Raw genomic sequence first — 17,679 nt, 5'->3', positions numbered from 1 at the left:
TGGGCTGCTGTGTCAACCAAACTTCTTAGCTCTACGTATATTTACTGCACCCCTCTACCACCCCTTCTGGTACACTTCACGGATTAGCTTTAGCAACGGGGCGCTTTCTATACGGCTTTCGTCAATTTTCCGTGGTACCTTCCAGGTCCAATTTCTCCAACACGGCAAATAAGAGCTTAACTCAAGCTGGTGATAATAATTCGCAGTCTTGTAAAAAACAAAGCGCCGACAATGAAATCGAAGCACGTCTTCTTTATTACAACGTTGTTATTTTGGCGAACAATTATGGCACTAAACTTTTCACTCACTTTTATAATTCACTGAGCCCTTAACTATAGGACCAACCCGTTTTTTTTATAACAAATTCTAGCGTTAATTGTTTTATATAAATCACGAATGCTGTAAGAGGCCGAATGCTCGTTTTGTTCCTTCCCGCACATTCCTTAGTCATATGTTATCGCGCCATAATTCCGAATTCTTTGCTTATCTTACTAAAATATTCTTACGTACTTTAATTAGAATTGCAAATTACCGCAATATACAGGATGCTAATCAACGCATCCTAAATTATAAATGAATTTGCGCCTTTGATCATGGAACTGTCTATACAGGTCAATCTGTGAAAAGAATGACATTTTTTGACGGGCTCCTCTTCCTAGTCAGTAGTGCACCGTTGGCTCTTCCGAGCTCTCGACCATTTTGATCTATATTTATCTTCTGCTCTGGAAGTTATGGATCATCAGTTTTCACCTGTAGCCCTAGGAAGGGACTCTCACAGGATGTTAAAGTAACTGGATCAGCTGAATCCCGGTTCTTGATCACTCCTCTATCCCTCCTCCTTTGTCAACTTGGATTGGCACAATCTGCACCGGAGGGCGTATGACTTTCTGAACACAACTTTTGGACAGTTCTTGCATACGAGGTAAGGCCTAAGAGTTATATATCGATGCAATTTATCTTGGGCAGGATATCGTGGGTATAGGGTAGGTATAGGTGTATTTTCCAAGAATATCGAAACAATTCAAATAATTCAAATTGATGATCCCTTATATCAAATTTTTTGTAAATTTATAAATGAATTATAGTGCCTCTCATTTAAAATAACGAAGTGTTAACTTTTGATATACCGGAAATTGAATACAGCTGAAAATATGTTATCCGAAGTGGGGTGATTGAATAACCCATACATATAGTAATTGACCCTACCGAAAACAATTAAAATAGCTACTGTTTTAATTTGCATATATGTATATGATTTAAAGAAAGGTTTTATGGAAAATGTAGTGGGTTTGATTAATATAACATGCAAATTGTAATTAGGGTTAGATTGTGGAGGTTTTGCTAATGGTTGGTATTTCAATAGTGTTAAATAAAAACAGGAAAGCGGAGTGTGGTAATGAAATATGGTTTGCATTCTAGCAACGACAATTAACTTTAGTTGCAGAAATAAACTAGCACGATCAAGCACAATACGAGGGAGGTTGTAACACCCACATGTTTAAAGCAACACTCCTAACTGAAGAGACACCGAATGCAAATTGTGTATACCAACTTCGGTTCATAAGTTTAATTAAGTTCACTATAGGTAATTGCATGAAAAGTTTTAATTAAAATAATGTGTTCGCCATTAGTCGATGCTGAAATGCAAGGGATGAAAAATTAATTTCAAGATGAAAAACTGGCAAAGCCAATTTTCAATTATTCTAAAGTACCACCTGCAGGCAATTTCCCGTTTGCTACTTACATCTACAAACAAACAAATTGGCCCAATATCCCGGCACATCCCGCTAGCAAATTTACCTACATTAATTTAGCGGAACGCCCTCGCACTTGGCGGAGGTCCGTCAGTGTTAATACATGAGTTTGCCGACAAGGCTCGGTATCGATCGACTACGAAATTAATTGAAATTTCGTATGTAAATCACCCCCATACCTAAACAACGCTTTCAGTTAACGCTAAATTTCCCAACCGAACTCGTTCCTATCGAAAGTAGGAAACAAAAGAATTCTTACTATGTAATTAAATTAAATCAGCGCAGGTTTTAATTTAAATAAGTGGCTATTTAAACACCAAGAAACAAACAGACACGCCAGATAATTTAACGTTCAATTTAAATCAAGATCTAAAGCAATATACAATCATTAAGTAGCGACTCCCTTACGTTCTTGTTGATGCCAAATCAGGCAAAATAAAAATATTCTCTTTATTGGTGCCACATATCCGACATTTTAGCATAACCTCTACATAATTTAAAGGCTCCCGGTATTGTGTTTAAAGTAAACGCACTTGCACTTATACTTGTACCATTATTTTATACAGCAAACGTTGTAAACTTTCTTGAGCAGAATACCTTCAAGCTAAATATTTAACGGGTTATTAATCTGTTTATTACTAAAATCAACTGAACACTTCCAAAGTTTTGTTTGGTGTACAGAATTAATTAACTTTGTGTCAAATTAATCATTTTTGTGAGTGTGTGAGATGTCTAATATGACTGTATGTCAACTATAGATATTATTCCAAAGGGCATAACAACCCTGTTCGCCCTTCGTTTCTGCTTATTCAAGAAACATCTTCCCAATGCCAATTTCCGTTTATCATTCAAAAGTTTAGTACAGTATATTTGCGGTTAATGGTTATCCACACATCCTTCCATTGTATGTGCATGTTTTCCTTTAGGTATCTTCTAAAACTCTATAATTACTCCCACATTCTGCAACTGTTGCACGTGGAAGTTCACATTGTTGTAACTGCACCAAACGTTTTTTATAAATGCTGTTACTTTAGAATTGCAATACAAAGCACCAAGTAGCATAAACATGCAATTATGGAAGACATATTATATGCCTATTATTACTTAATAATTCAATTTAATTGTGGCTTGCATGTAAGCCGTTCAATTTATCGAGTTGCACAACGGAAGTAAGGGTAGGGTTGCCATAAAAATCGTACATTGTGCGTTTTCGCTGGCTAACGAAATACCTACGGTAAGTAATCCAAACGTGCATCCTGTATAAACTGGTGCTAATCAGATACGCCCATTTTTAATGAAGTGAGTTTACCTAGAATAAGGACTTTTGATACGAGTGCAAATGGAGTAATTAAAGCGATTTTCATTGCTCCATTGAAAAGTGAAAGACAATTCTGTTAAGAACGTGATAAAATGGTACCCGAATGAATATATTAGCAATAACAGTTTCCATAAAAACGCGAGATACTTAAAAAGCGTATCCGATTCGTAAATAAGAAATTTCCGGCTTGCAGTCACTGCCTTTTTATTCTAATCGATTATTAAAATAGCCGCCCGTGGAGTACGAATTGCCTACCCTACAACATTCAGTTAATAACTGGGAGGTTTTTGGTAACCGTATTAAAATAATTAGATTTAACGTTGGAGTTTTAGAAAATTTACAAACCTTATGTTAAACTTACGAGGTTATAATCTTAAAGCTAAGGTTATAGGTGAATTTTAATTGATGTCCCTCTATAATTGGCAGCAATTAATTTCTAAATGATGAAAGATGAGTAGTACATAATTAATTATACAGGTTGATTTTAGGGCCAACATGAGGATCTCGGGAACCGTAAGAGATAGGTAGGTAGTTTAAATTTGGGAAAGTTGCGAAATTGATGCTTCACAAAATGAAGTTTTGAAAATGAAAAAATTTCTACTTTCGGAATTATTCGGAAAAAATTTTTTTTGCAAAATCGTTTTTATTTTTTACTGAAGTTATTTAATTTATGGTTGGTCGATAATTCAGAATGAACATAATTTCGATCATGTTATTCGAATTTGTTGATTTTATTTAGAATTATTTATTTAATTTGTTCATTTTGTGTGGATAATCCCCTTTTAAATTGTTTGTTTTGTTGTTTGGATGGATTGGCGTGTAATGTTTTGTGAAAAGTTGTCTCACGTTATCTCCGGTCATTGCTATAAGTGCGTTATCGCTGCGTTGGCTAATTAGTGTCAAACTAAGCACGTGTTATCGCACGTTTTCTCGCCTACGTAAACGCAGTTCGGAAAATTGAGAAGAAAGGAAATTGCTTTAAATAGAAGCGACGGACGCTAATCGTGTTTTTCTAGTGGTGTACGTTAGCGGCTTGCTTGTTTGGTGGTGGACGTTGATTTTTTTGTAGTGAAACTTGTGGGGTATCTCAGTCAGCGGGAGTTGAGCGTAGTTTGTTACAAGACATATGTAGTTTTTGTGATAATAAAGGTATTATAGAAGCTGTGTGCTCCAGAGTTGGACTGGGTCAAGCATAGAGTGACCCAGTGACCCGGTGACCCAGTTAGTTTACTGACCCAGTGACCCGGTGACCCAGTTGACCCGGTGACCCAGTTTGACCCGGTGACCCAGCTTGACCCGGTGACCCAGTTTGACCCAGTGACCCAGCTTGACCCGGTGACCCAGCTTGACCCAGTTTGACCCGGTGACCCAGCTTGACCCAGTTTGACCCAGTGACCCAGCTTCACCCGGTGACCCAGCTTGACCCAGTTTGACCCGGTGACCCAGCTTGACCCAGTGACCCATCTTGACCCAGCTTCACTCAGTGACCCGTCCTGACCCGGTAGCCCAATAATTAAATTATTGTTAGGTATCATCCAAAACAATTTCAAGTAACTTTTAATTAAAAAAAAAACTTCCTCAATAATATTCGGCAACAAGCACGTAGCCCAATTTCATTCAAGAGAACTAATACCTAAAAAAATCAAATGCATTTGTTTATAGTTTGTAGTCAAGTAGTCAATGAAAGTATTTAGAGAAAAGATTTATTTGGATTAAGCTACTAGTAGAAAAAAATTAAATGTGAATGAACACCTGTAAGCAAACTGGTAAGCCCTGAAGCAAAGAAATAACATTATTCTAATACAATTCGGGACATGGAAAGTTTTTTACGGCAGTATTAAAGCAAACATCACAGAAATGGCAGTTGTCAAGCAATCGAGTATTATTTTCAACAAACCAGCATTTCATTTATTGCATAATCTGTACACTTGAACCGAGGGCACTGACTTAACTGCGTTATTCAATCAAACTAGGTGACTGGGTCGAATTGGGTCCCCGGGTGAAATTGCGTCGCTGGGTCAAACTGGGTCAAACTGGGTCACTGGGTCAAACTGGGTCACTGGGTCAAACTGGGTCACTGGGTCAAACTGGGTCAAGTTGGGTCACTGGGTCAAACTGGGTCACTGGGTCAACTAACTGAAAAGAGTATGACGTGACCCAGCGACCCAGTGACCCAGTTTAATTTAGTGACCCAGGTGACCCAGTTGACCCAGTGACCCAGTGACCCAGTCCAACTCTGGTGTGCTCTAAGAGAGAAGAGATTTTATCTAATACGTCGTTTAAAGTGAATTTTAAGTTAAGTGAAGCGGAAATTTACTATCTAGATAAGAGTTCCCATGCTAAATTTTTCTGTTGGTACCCAGGGTTATTCCAGGTGTTGTTGTTAAATAATCCTTTGGAATTGTGGAAGTGGTTAAGGCTGCTGAGTTTCCGAAATTAATAAAAATATAGTCTTATCGAGACTTTTCATAGGAATATGCCCTGGAAAAAGTGATTTCGTATAAAGAAATTTCCATACATATGAATATAAACATCAAGAGAAAGCTGAAAAGCACTATAGAAGAACGCAAGTTCTTTTAATACATTTGGTAGTACAAAATAGTTATAATAATGTAAACACATATTTTTAATTATTCAAATAGCGCATGTAATAGCCAACCCATCTACGCAATTTTGGTATGTCGTTGTCGCAGTCTAATCCCGACGACGGCGACGCCACGTTTAATATTCTTAACGTCGACCTTTCATTTTCACGTCGAATATGAGTAAGAGGTTTGACAAATGGCTTCCCTTAACTTTCCGATCATGTAGTAGGAAAGAAACTCTCAAGATAATTCATTAAAATTGGAACAGTTTGATTTGAACTTTGAACCGGCATGGAATAATAAACCATAATCGTTAGCAAAGGTTCGACGAGGGTATAAGATCGGACTTCTAAATGCTTACTTTTTACCATTGCTTAGACATTCTACATTCCAAGTTTTTTTTATTGTGAATTCATAATGTGACTTTAAGAGGTTTTGGCCAACTCTCACAAAATTCAGCAAGCATCACTCAAAATCAGGCATGCAGCGCATAAATTTGCTTCGACAAAAAGGAGTACGAGGAGTTAAGGACACCCATCAATAAAATCGGACAACACATAATTTAACGATAAACTGAATTTACCTGTAAAATATGACGTGTCCGAAGATTAAGTAATTATTGTTTATACTATGTAGTACGCTCTCTAGGTGTCATTGCCACAAGGTTTAAAGAAGAAAATCCCCGTTCTTCCCGGTTCCTGCCGTGCGCACTCATTTCCTGTCATCATGTTTAGAAGAAAGGTGAATTTTCCCACGGGAGAGGAGGGTCAACGGTCATAGCAAAAGCGGCTGGCTGGTGAATCGGCCTGTTGTAGAACCTGGCGACTTCTCCTTCCATCCTGCCGTTCTTCTGATAGTCTCTAAGGAAAGGCCCCGGTGAAAAGCCGCAGGACTTGAAGCATGTGTGAGTGTCCTTTAAAAACCTTTGTATCCACTCCTTACCTTAACCCAGCGACTTAGAGTTTCTTTATTGGCAACGTTGTGTGACTTTTTTAAACTCACAAAAGAAAGGGGGCCCTTGGTCAGAGAAATATATTCTTTTCAGAATACATAAATAAATACTTAATCAGGCATGTTCACCTGTACAGCATAACAAACAAACATGATTCAGGTAACGGTACTTAAAACAAAAGCATGGAGTACGCCATACTTCAATAACAAACGTTTTATGCAAAATGTAAACTTCATGGTTTTTGTATACACAAAGCGTTTCGTATTTTTTTCCCATGCTATTCTTTCAGTTATGACGTGCATTGCCTAACATAGGGGTAGGGAAAAATTTTAGGCTCCCTTAGAGCATTTGTTATTGTTTTCTTGATGTTTGAATACCCATTTCTAAATAATTTTTGTTTCCTGAAGCCAAGAACGCCACCCGCCACGTTATTATAATGTGAACCGTTACATTCCATTTTCTAAAAGTATATAAATATTCTAGGAAATACAGACAAAATAATTTATGTAGTTCCAATTTTTTTCGGGAGTGTGCGGTTGAAGGTCCCTTGATGATTGTGTAATGAAGTGTCGAAAGATTTCGGGGCCGCCGAAAATTGAGGGTACAGTTTTGCCTATATCTCAAAAACGGTGGGTCGTAGAATAAAAATCGAAAGCTCATAAGATTCGCTACAGCCTTGTTTAAATCTTTATCGAAAAATACATCGTTTTCGACCTACGGGTTCTTAAAAGTGTGTAAGTTAAAAAAATCACGTTTTTGTTCGAACTTTTTCCTCTAGAGCTCATTACCGGCTCACTTTTTGCGCACAAATAGGTAACTGTAGGGAATTAAATTTTCTTTAAGAATCATTGACATTTGGTAATTTATCTTCATCCCCAAAAATTAAGCCTAACACTAAGCTATCATGTATATTACGAACCCCTAAAACTAAGATATCGAGTACCTACATTTGAGCTATTAATATACTCATGTTTTATTTGAAAAAATCAACCTTTTGAGGTTTGAAAGTTGATACTAATTCTAAAACACCCTGTAGAAGGGCGACCAAATTTAAATCATTCTCATGTAGCATCAAGTCAGTATTGTTAATTTTGAAATACTTACTTTAAGCAAAGAGTATATAACGTTGTATACTCTTTGCTTTAAGAATTCAAATCAAGGGAGTCATAAGTACAGGCACAGACACCATATACGTAGGTATATGTCGTATTATGTTGTCTGTGGTACAGAACTCAAAAGAAAAGCAGTCAAACTTCAAAAATTTTGAATAACTTGAAAACCTTCCATGTTGAGCATAAGGAAATGTATCAAACGACGTAGATTTTCATGTAGATTTCGAAAATGCAATAAAATACATGGTGTTCTATTCAAAACGAGAAAGTTTCTGACATAAACGGAAGTGAACCGATCATGCTAATATTTCCGTTTGATAGATTATGAAAAAACTATGTTGGTTTGCAAATGTTCAGATTTAAATTATCAAAGAAAGCCTGAATACTTTTAGGTAACGGTTTGCGTGAAACATCCTGTACACTTAGATGTTGTGGAATACGTTTTCAAACGCACTTACAGTTACAGGGACGTGAAGTAGGTACTAAAGGTGACTAGTTGAAATATTGTAGGTATGTTGTTAAAATAGTGGGCGGCAGAATTTAACATTAGTTTTAATGGAATGAAACGTTGGCCGTCCTATTAACAAATTAAATTGAAATTCGATAACCGCCAAGCGTGTAATGAGTGACAAAAAGCAAATGCATATTGAATGCGTGTCGCCCAAGTTGACAAATTTATTCGCTAACAAATTGGCGTTTTTAATCACTATGAGATAAAAATACGAAAAGTAATTTCAATATTTGCGTTAGTGCGTAAACAAGCAAAGGGCGAAAGTTCTGAATGTAATAATATGCCATTTAAATTTCAGAATGGATTTTAACCGGTATTTCTATTTACACTCAAAATTTCGGCGGAACTAAGTTGCTTTATTTAGTGAAATTAGCGAGAGAATATTTCGAGACCTAAAATCTGCTCCTCCTGCTTCGCGCTATGTCAACTTTAGCAATATGCCGAAATCCCTGGGTGAATTTTTTTATGTATACCTCAATTTATGCGCTGTTTTCCGTTTAATCGATGTCGTACGTTTAATTATTGCCAGACAAAAACGCCAACATTGTCAAACCGGAAACTGTTCGTAAAGTATATACGGACCTCACGGTAGATGCGCTTCTGTAACAAGCGTTTGGGGTCGTTTACTGCACAAACACCCAAGACTAAACCCTGCTCCCCTTTATCTCTCAGACTGTATCTATGCAAATTTCCGCCGAGTGTGATCTGCATGCACGCGGTCCGATCCGTCCTTAGGCATCTGGAAACTTTGATCATACTCTCGGACACGGATTTAACACGCCTCTCTCCTTGATTAACCGTGCTAATCCTTGCAAGGTCTTTGATTGAGCTTTTAAGCAAAAAATCGTAATCGGGAACAATTAACATTTAAATGGAAGGCGCGCACGTCTGCTGAATATTCAAAAAGTTGTCAAATTTCGTGTAAACCCACCAAGTGATAAAATTCTGCGTATAATAAATTTGAACAAGCGCTTCTTTTTGTTCCCCATAAAATTACACTTAATAATAATTATATTGTGCGAACGGAGCTTTTGAAAGTACCACAATTATTGTGATTAGATTAATTTGACAAAAAGGTGTAAACCCAGACGCGACGTAATTAAAATCTAGAGATGCAATCGCACTTTAATTGCATTCGCTTGCGGTGGGTACGTTCGGCTTTGCCTGTTACTGATGGCCACGTTAAATTATTATGTGCAATTAACAAGGTATCTTACTGATTGGAAATGTATGAATTAATATGCCACTGTGGTTAATAAATGTGCATGAAGTCAGAAAAAAAGGGTGCTGTTCATTTTAGGTTTCTTTTATAAATGTCACTATTCTATTTTATAGTGCAACGTGGATTAGTTTTTATAGCAGTAGGCCCCTTAAGCTTAGTAGACCAGATTCATTGCTGTGGATTAGCAGATTCTTAAAATTAGGCCACCACTTGATGCTTTTGTCTGTTTCGTAGTGAATTCAGTGTAGCATTATGCATTTGGAGTTCCCGCTGTAAAACTACCTCTGAACTGTCTGAACACTCAGAGTGAGAGGAAAACCCATATTGTTGATCTCAATTCTTGTCATTTGCATAGGCAGGCAAACAAAATTAATTAGAGCAACGTATTTGATCAAACGTCCCAAAGACAGCCTGAATATGCTTCGTTTCTACCTTTACAACAAAGAGCTTAGGGAGATGTAGGGTACATTATGATGCAAAGTAACACCAAAACGGCCGTTTCAACGGTAAGCACCATTGATTGTTCTACTTGATGATATAAACCCAAAATTTGACCTAAATCGACAAGAAGTAACTCAATGGCGTTAAATTACATGATCTCGGAGACCATTTAGCACCATCACGATAAAGAACCGACTCTTTTGAGAGCAGTGGCACACATTGCACCGACATAGTGGAACCAGCCGTTTCTAAGATCCATACCAATCAATTGAAACAAAAAATGCACCTTTACAAGACCCGGTGCCTTTTTCCACTGATAACCAGAACATCTCTATGATCCATTGGAAGAATAAACAACAAGAAAGCAAAAAGGATAATTGGTTCCCAAATTATGGTTTCGAAAATGAAAGAGCCAATCGTTTTTAGATAGTTTCGTCTATGCGCAATCCCTGATAAAACCCTGTTTGAAAAACGTCACAAGTGAATCGTGATACCATTCGTACCCCCATTCACAAAACCGCACATTTACAAAGCGGTCTCACTGCGGTTTTATAACAAGTGGCCGGTTTAGTCTTAGAAGATTTTTTTGGTGAATTTACAAATTTGTCAGTATAGGAAATTTTATACGTATAATTCGCTTCATTGCGAAAAGGAACGGAACTAATATGCAATAAAATGAAGCACATGTCAAAGCAAATAAAAGTCGAAACTTTACGGTGTTGTCAGTTCTAAAAACTGTCGCGACGGAGCCATAAGACGAGTGATCTCTGCAACACCTTTACTTGCATAAAAAATAAAGTGAACGCTTCGGTTGGGGTGGGTACGTTTGATATATGGAATTTGGCCAGTACTTAACCAAAAATTTGATGGGAGAGCGGGATTCTTACTAAAATTTTCGAAGAGAACTTATGCAGGTCAACCGCTGCACTTTTAGATCACGTTTAAACGGAATTATTTGCCAAGCTTTCGAGAACAATATTGTGAGTGTAAGCTATTTTTTGAGATCGCGTAAAAATGTCATTGTTAATTAAAAGTTCGAACCGAAAGCCGTATAACTGCCGTATATAAACCAATCGTTAGCTGTGTAACTGAATATTTGTGCCACCATTTTCGAAGAATTCTTTGTCGTGCATACTTTCTACAGTCAGTGATAGCAGCCCTTTCAAAACTATAATAAGAATTAATTTTGTAGCGCAATAAATAAATAAATAAACAAATAAATAAATAAATAAATAAAATAAAGTCACTGAGGAGTCACTAGACAGTGCGGCCACATAGTGGTGTTGTTTTTTATTCGTAGTTGAGCGACCCGCACTTAACCTAGAAATCCTGGTAACAATTGTGGAAATAATATTATAACCATGGCAAAATATACCAATTCTTTTAAACAAATGAGCTAAATGATAATGGAGCATTATGGCCACACTGCCTTTATACAGTCGTTGTAGCCTGTGTTAAACACTTATTTTATTAATAGGCTTTTATGAGATATTAATATAACGTTCGTTAAATTAAACGTCTAGGGGCTTTTTCTTGGTAACCTTATTCTGGAGTGAAAATTAAATTATTGTGTTCCCATAACAACACTTCCCTCCTTAGACAGGAAATGGAAAAGTAAAATCTACTCTAGACTGTCACATTTTGGTGCCTATACTCCGTCGACCAAGGACCTAATTTTTTGCTCTTATATGAAAAAAGGCATTACCTAGACCGTGGGTTAAAATAGTATATTAAGTAACAAGGGATTAAAAATAGTTTTTGTTCCTGAAAGAATGGTTTAAAGCCCGAGGCCTGCCGAGGGCTTTAAAATTCTTGAGGGAACAAAAACTAGTTTAATCCAGCGTTACTTATACTATTCTTTCCAATACCGACCGATCTGAATCCATTTCAAAATTAATATGCTATAAAAACTATGAAAAAGTAAGGTAGGCGTTTTAGGATGTCATAGTTACGCTCGCTTGTTTGTAACTGTCAACAAAAATTAAGAATTTTTTATTTTAGTAAAATCATGCCTGTAAACCCTTCTAAAAATATTGAAGACGAAAGTGACGAAGCATATGAAGGCGCTTCTTTCATCCCCTAAGATGTAATTTGCTGATAAAGGTTAGTTTGTGTAAAACATTGCATGCTCATGCTTCCAAAGTTTGTGGTTGAATTATGGATATTGGAGGAAGTTGCAGCTTGCAGATCAGAGGAATGGTTGAAAATGAACGTAGACTACATAGAAGATGGAGAATCGATGCTGGTAGTTAGAATTCCAGATACAAAAACTAAAAGTCAAGAGTTGTTACCATTGTTGAGGCGGAGAAGAACTCAGTTATTTGGCATTATATCAGAAGAGCTGGATGTACACTAAGGCCCTTTATAAATTGTGCTTTTCGTATTACCTGTTCTGAAAATAAAGAATATGAATAGGTACTTTCTGAATGTTTTACAAGAAATCAAAAATGAGGGATTAACATTTTTTTTAATCCCTAGGGATTAAAATTACCTATTAATGCACAAAAATTAGGGATTAAATTCAATAAAACCGTGTCGGCATTGCAAAATAGTATATTATATACCGAGGGACTGAAGTAGTACTTTTAATCCCGAAGGTAAAGTTTATGGCCCGACCGAAGGGAGGGCCATAATTTACCTGAGGGATTAAGACCACTACTTCAGTCGCAAGGTATATACGATATTTTTCGTACTTCCGAAACTGAAACACTTAATATGTATTGAGTTAGAGAACGCGTTCTTTCAAAAAATCGCTGCTTAACAAGTTACCATAGGCACGTTGCGTTGGTACGACAATCCCTATGCTATGGTAACAAAAATAATTTGGAAACTGTCATTGCTATAGTGTCATAATTTTGGTGGTGGGTGACAAAAGTGCATTTGATATTGATAAAAAGTAGCCAAACTAGGTACAGAATTGATACCACCGAAATCCAAAAAACTATATGAGCAGCAGTACGATGCGTTTAAGAAGTAGTGCCGCATACAAATTGTGGAACAACCTACTGAAATTGCTTGTTAATAATTACATCCTTCCGGGATTTTCGTCCAAATTTAATCCCGGCGGGACAAAAAGTGACACTTCTGCCTCAATTCTTGAATTGCAGGGAGTAGAACTTCCTAGGGAAGTGGGCGTGGTTTTCTACCAAATGTGTCATACTGTATTCTTGAAAAAATATTAAGGGAGGGAGCTGCTCCCAAGAGAACTAGAAGTTCCCCTACTATTTACCGAGAGAAGAAGCAAACTTAACCTAGAATCGGTAGTGTGTTCATATCGGTTAGGAACTTAAGTTTGGTGATAACAATTTAATATAAGTATTTAAAATGAATATAGACGATTTTAATTTAATATTATTGAATGACATTATTAATGAGAATATTGAGGAAGCAGCAGCACATGTGGCTATTGGGAGGGACGTTTTGTCTCAGACCAATCCATTTGAATTATCGGACAGAAAATTTGTTCAGTTGTTTAGGGTGGATAAGGACCTGTGTCATGAAATAATTGACATGGTTAGCCCCTTTTTAATTCACCCTTCAAGAACCTCTGCTTTGTCTATACAAACCAAGGTAGATAAGAAAATAGTATAGTTGCTTATCAAAGCATGCTCACATACCTAGACTTATTTATTCGTTTTATGCGAATGGAAATGTTAATTATTATCTATTTATGTAGGTACTTGCTGCTTTGAGGTTTTATGGTTCAGGCAGCTATCAAGAAATTACTGGCTCAAACAGTTTTGTGGCCATTAGCCAGCCTTCAGTTAGTCGAGCTGTAAATGAAGTCACAAATGCCTTGAATCGGCCTGAAATTTTAAACAATGAAATAAGGTTCCCTCAAAATGTTGAAGAGTTACAAAATCTTCGAACTAAGTAAATATAAATATTAATTTCTATTTGTAGCAATTTAATTCTGGTCTTTTTTATTTATAATTTTTCATTTAACTTTTTTTAGGTTTTATGAAAAGTATCGATTTCCTGGGGTAATTGGGTGCATTGATTGTACTCATGTGAGTGTTGTAGCTCCACATGCTAATGATGAGCATGTTCCTGAGCATATATATGTGAACCGGAAAAATTATCATTCACTTAATGTACAACTGGTATGTTTATTAGAAGGAAAAACCAAAAATTACTGACATATACTCTTCTTTAAGATTTGTGATCACAACCTGAAAATATTAAATGTAATTGCAAGATTCCCAGGTTCTACTCACGATGCACACATTTGGAGACAATGTGCAGTCTCCAATTTAATGGAACAGTTATATAGGAGAGATCCTGCAAACGTTTTTCTCTTGCTAGGCGACTCAGGTGAGGCTTGGGAGAATGTAAAAAAAACGAACATAAATACCTGACTTGTATAGTACAATATTGTGATTAATTAATTTTAGGATATCCTACTCGCCCATGGTTATTAACTCCGATATTAAATCCTGAAAACCCTGGACAACAACAGTATAATGAAAGAGTATGTTCTGTAAGGTCCATCATTGAACGGTGTAATGGTGTACTTAAAAATCGATTTAGATGTTTATTAAGGTATCGCACTTTACACTATCACCCAACAACAGCTGCCAAAATTGTAAATGCATGTTGTGTTCTCCACAATTTATGCATTGTTAGAAATACACCAGAACCAGATGATCCTCATATAGAAGAGCCTGATTATGGCATGTATAATATACCAAACTTTAACAATAACATCCAACGGGTAGTTAACCCTGATTTGGCAGCTGCAAGGGATTTGCAGCAGAACATTATTGCAAATCATTTTAATGAGTAAGTTTGATTGTACATAATAGTTAGTTAATGTTAATACAAGAGTAAGTACTTTTTTGTTAATTCATAAGTATGTTACATAGATCTAAATTAGTATTATATTACGATTGTTAGGCGTATTCAAGTATCTTGTCTTTAGTTTATAGGTAGGAGTTAAAGATGTTTAACCAGACAAAATCATTTAGGTATATACTTACTAATAATAAATTCAGCAAAATAAATAATGTAATTCTAAAAAAAAACAGTTCACCAGATTGTTATCACAGGAAAAAAAATCAATCTGTTTCTACATCACTCGCTAAATCAATAATAATCTATTTGGAAGACATTTTAATTAAAGAATTTGAAATTTCTGACAAAACTTTAAAATTTTCTTGATGATGCTTTTCACTAGCATCTATTTTTTGTTTATAATAATTTGCTTTATTTTCACAGTGCTTCTTCATTACTTCTAACTTTTTCTCCCTGTACAGTCCGGTAGAAAGAATGCCTTTCTGGCTTATTGCAAGAAATTTTTTATTATTCGATATTGAGTCGGCCAACCTTGCCGACTTTGTGTATCGATTTTTCATACCCTTCATCGGCTGTTTTTTAGCCGATACAGGTACTGGATCTGCTTTACTTGTTGAAGGTAAAGATAAACTGTAATCATGGTGTAGCATGATATCCTCCCCTACTTCATCAGGCATGGCATTTTTCTGCAAGATTTCCATAGATTCCTCTATTACCTAGAATGGTGAAGATTATAAGATAATTACAACATATTATCAAAAATTAGTTATACTTGGAAATTATGTACGTATTATATTTCTTATCATTTTATGGTGAAAAAATAAATTCAGATTTACACAAAATCATGCACATATGGAATTATTTTATCAACTCCAATTCAAATCAATATGAAACGACATTAATATTCCTTAACCGCCAATAAAGCTGTTCAATAATTAGGTACTTACAGTACTTGAGTGTGCTGGCAATTCTGTGGTTTCACTTGATCTTCCACTTATAATAGTGTCAAATATAATGTCCGGTTCGGGTACATCCTCATTTCCCTCGATTGCAACAGGTGTAATTATTTCTAAGATTTTGTCGTCAATTGATTTATCGTCACAGGTCTCTGGGTCGGGAGGAGATAATGGTGGACCACCTCCTGTCCCTTGACTATATCGTTGCTCCTTAGTCTTTCTACTTTTGACATTCTTTTTAATATCCGTCCATGTCTGTTAATAAAGTTAAAGTTTAAAATATGTAGAATGAAATTTGCAGTTCATTTACTAAAATCTCGACTGAAATTATGCTGTCCCCAAGGGACCTAGTCTACACAAAACATACCCAAACAACCTACCTTTCTCCACTGCTTCCAATCCTTTGTAGCCCCTCCAGGAATTGAGTTTAGCAGGCAGGTTACCTCTTTCCACAATGCCATTGCTACTGCATTTGTATAAGTGCCGGTTAATTTGCCCTTATACATGTCAGGCCGGGCGTATACAAAATTTACCAGGGTCTCTTTCTGTTTAGAACTTAATTGCCTAGATTTCACATCCATTTTAAAAGATAAACAATGAAATGTAAAATGACTTAAAATGTAAACAAAACGTTACTGAAAATGAGGTTAATGAAAAAATATGGAATGTCAAAAATTTCCTGCGACTCTATTGGTTGACTAAACTGGCAACGTTGCTCCCCAGGTACTGCTCCCTCCTTTATGTTCCCTAGCGCTTTCAATATTTCAAGAATGTGACATTTTCCTGTCGGGGAATAGAAATGAGGGAACATTCCCTGAAAGCTCCCCGGGAGCACTCCCTTCTCTTTGCTTCAAGAATAGGCGTCGTACTTGTCATAATGGAGTGAAGTTGTCACTTTAGTCTCGGAAGTACGAAAAACAATTAATCTATGCCTATACTAATTAGACTTCCTCTCGGACTTCCTTCTGTAAGTGTTGGCTGTATTGATAGTTCACCTATTTTACCTAGACGAGATTTTTCCAATCCATTAATTCTACTCAGATTACGAGGTGCCTACTTTAAAAAGGCCGAAAAGATGTAAATCATACCCGACTTCAAGAATATCCTTACCTATGATAGCTTGATTTTGCGTTTGTTTTTGCGTATATCAAATAAATTGTGGGAAAATATGTTTTTAATGTACATGTGAAGGGTTTCATAAAATATATCCATTGACGAAGGTCAAGTTAATGATAAGTTAATGCAATCACTATCCAGTAGATATACTATAAAGCCTTTCCACAAGTCTGAGACCGCAAGCACTTTAAGATACAGAGACAGATTTGGATCTAGGTGTGCTCATGAGAACGCGATAAATATTTTTTTACTAAATGTGAAGTGTATTGCAAAACAGAATTATTGATAACGATAAAGTAAACGGTTACCAAGTGAGACAACTCCGTAATAAAACTTTATTTTCATACCTGATTCTTTAATTACGCCATTAGGAGCACCTATATTTTTCGTAGAGATCCAATATATTATCCACCACAAGCCATAAAATTAGGGCAACCTAGGATAAGTTACCCGTGCAATGCAAACGTTACTCATCCATGATTAACATACCGCCAAAGAAATTAATTAGGTACTCTTTGATACCGCTTAACCATTGCCACACTATTGTATTTCACATACTGCATAATTCTTCTCTCTGCCCCATATACACCAATGCCTACTCTCCCAACTAACACAATAATGCGTGGTCCGTATTTGGACGAATGTCAAGACTTTAAATGTCTATCTGAAAAGAGAAGGAGAAGGTCTGGAAGAATCATTTAAACGCAGTTAGAGTTCCTTTACGACAGCTTTCGGAACTGACGCGATGATCATGGTCCACCCTTGCTCAAATTTGTCTAAATGACATGGTCCATTCTTATTACAATATAACACCGCCTAATCCCGGTAAAGGATTTGGGTGATAAACTGCGCATATAATATTCGGCGGCCCGTGTGACGTAGTTCAGTTAAAGCTGGACTGTGGTGCTAAGGGTCCCT

General features: G+C 36.4%; 2 protein-coding genes across 5 annotated transcripts; one reads left to right on the top strand and one right to left on the bottom strand.

Moving 5' to 3' along the window:
- Positions 1 to 12,988: 12,988 nt before the first annotated feature.
- LOC116169790 (putative nuclease HARBI1) lies at positions 12,989 to 14,849 on the top strand. Of its 2 annotated transcripts, none has more exons than XR_004145075.1 (5): positions 12,989 to 13,155; positions 13,572 to 13,768; positions 13,851 to 13,998; positions 14,053 to 14,209; positions 14,290 to 14,848. XR_004145075.1 is itself a non-coding variant. In XM_031485960.1 (5 exons), exons 1-5 carry the CDS (start codon positions 13,220 to 13,222, stop codon positions 14,679 to 14,681), a joined length of 1,140 nt encoding a protein of 379 aa, XP_031341820.1. In that variant the 5' UTR covers positions 12,989 to 13,219; the 3' UTR covers positions 14,682 to 14,849. The 2 variants fall into 2 exon arrangements, 1 of the variants encoding a protein (XP_031341820.1); XM_031485960.1 differs by having other exon boundaries at positions 12,989 to 13,465; positions 14,290 to 14,849.
- Positions 14,850 to 14,893: 44 nt separating this feature from the next.
- Positions 14,894 to 17,353, bottom strand: LOC116169791. Of its 3 annotated transcripts, XM_031485962.1 has the most exons (5): positions 17,251 to 17,353; positions 17,109 to 17,197; positions 16,026 to 16,209; positions 15,637 to 15,900; positions 14,894 to 15,405 (listed from the first exon to the last, which is right to left on the bottom strand). In XM_031485962.1, the coding sequence occupies exons 3-5, from the start codon at positions 16,149 to 16,151 to the stop codon at positions 14,992 to 14,994; spliced, it is 804 nt and encodes a 267-aa protein (XP_031341822.1). In that variant the 5' UTR covers positions 16,152 to 16,209; positions 17,109 to 17,197; positions 17,251 to 17,353; the 3' UTR covers positions 14,894 to 14,991. The 3 variants fall into 3 exon arrangements, with proteins under 3 accessions (XP_031341822.1, XP_031341823.1, XP_031341821.1); XM_031485963.1 differs by having other exon boundaries at positions 17,109 to 17,275; XM_031485961.1 differs by lacking the exons at positions 17,109 to 17,197; positions 17,251 to 17,353 and having other exon boundaries at positions 16,026 to 16,831.
- Between the last annotated feature and the right edge of the window lie 326 nt (positions 17,354 to 17,679).

Source organism: Photinus pyralis, unplaced genomic scaffold, assembly GCF_008802855.1.
Source record: "Photinus pyralis isolate 1611_PpyrPB1 unplaced genomic scaffold, Ppyr1.3 Ppyr1.4_LG4, whole genome shotgun sequence".
Classification (NCBI taxonomy): Eukaryota; Metazoa; Arthropoda; class Insecta; order Coleoptera; family Lampyridae; genus Photinus; species Photinus pyralis.
The sequence above is the reverse complement of the archived record's forward strand: the minus strand, read 5'-3'. Positions and strand labels throughout refer to the sequence as shown.

Bases quoted from the DNA above. Each gene is read 5' to 3' on its own strand.
- LOC116169790 (XM_031485960.1), top strand. From the start codon at position 13,220: ATGAATATAGACGATTTTAATTTAATATTATTGAATGACATTATTAAT. The intron at 13,466-13,571 runs GTAGATAAGAAA...CTATTTATGTAG, and splicing joins CTTTGTCTATACAAACCAAG to GTACTTGCTGCTTTGAGGTT. The intron at 13,769-13,850 runs GTAAATATAAAT...AACTTTTTTTAG, and splicing joins TTACAAAATCTTCGAACTAA to GTTTTATGAAAAGTATCGAT.
- LOC116169791 (XM_031485961.1), bottom strand. From the start codon at position 16,226: ATGGATGTGAAATCTAGGCAATTAAGTTCTAAACAGAAAGAGACCCTG. The intron at 15,901-16,025 runs GTAGGTTGTTTG...CTTTATTAACAG, and splicing joins ATTGGAAGCAGTGGAGAAAG to ACATGGACGGATATTAAAAA. The intron at 15,406-15,636 runs GTAAGTACCTAA...TCACCATTCTAG, and splicing joins TGCCAGCACACTCAAGTACT to GTAATAGAGGAATCTATGGA.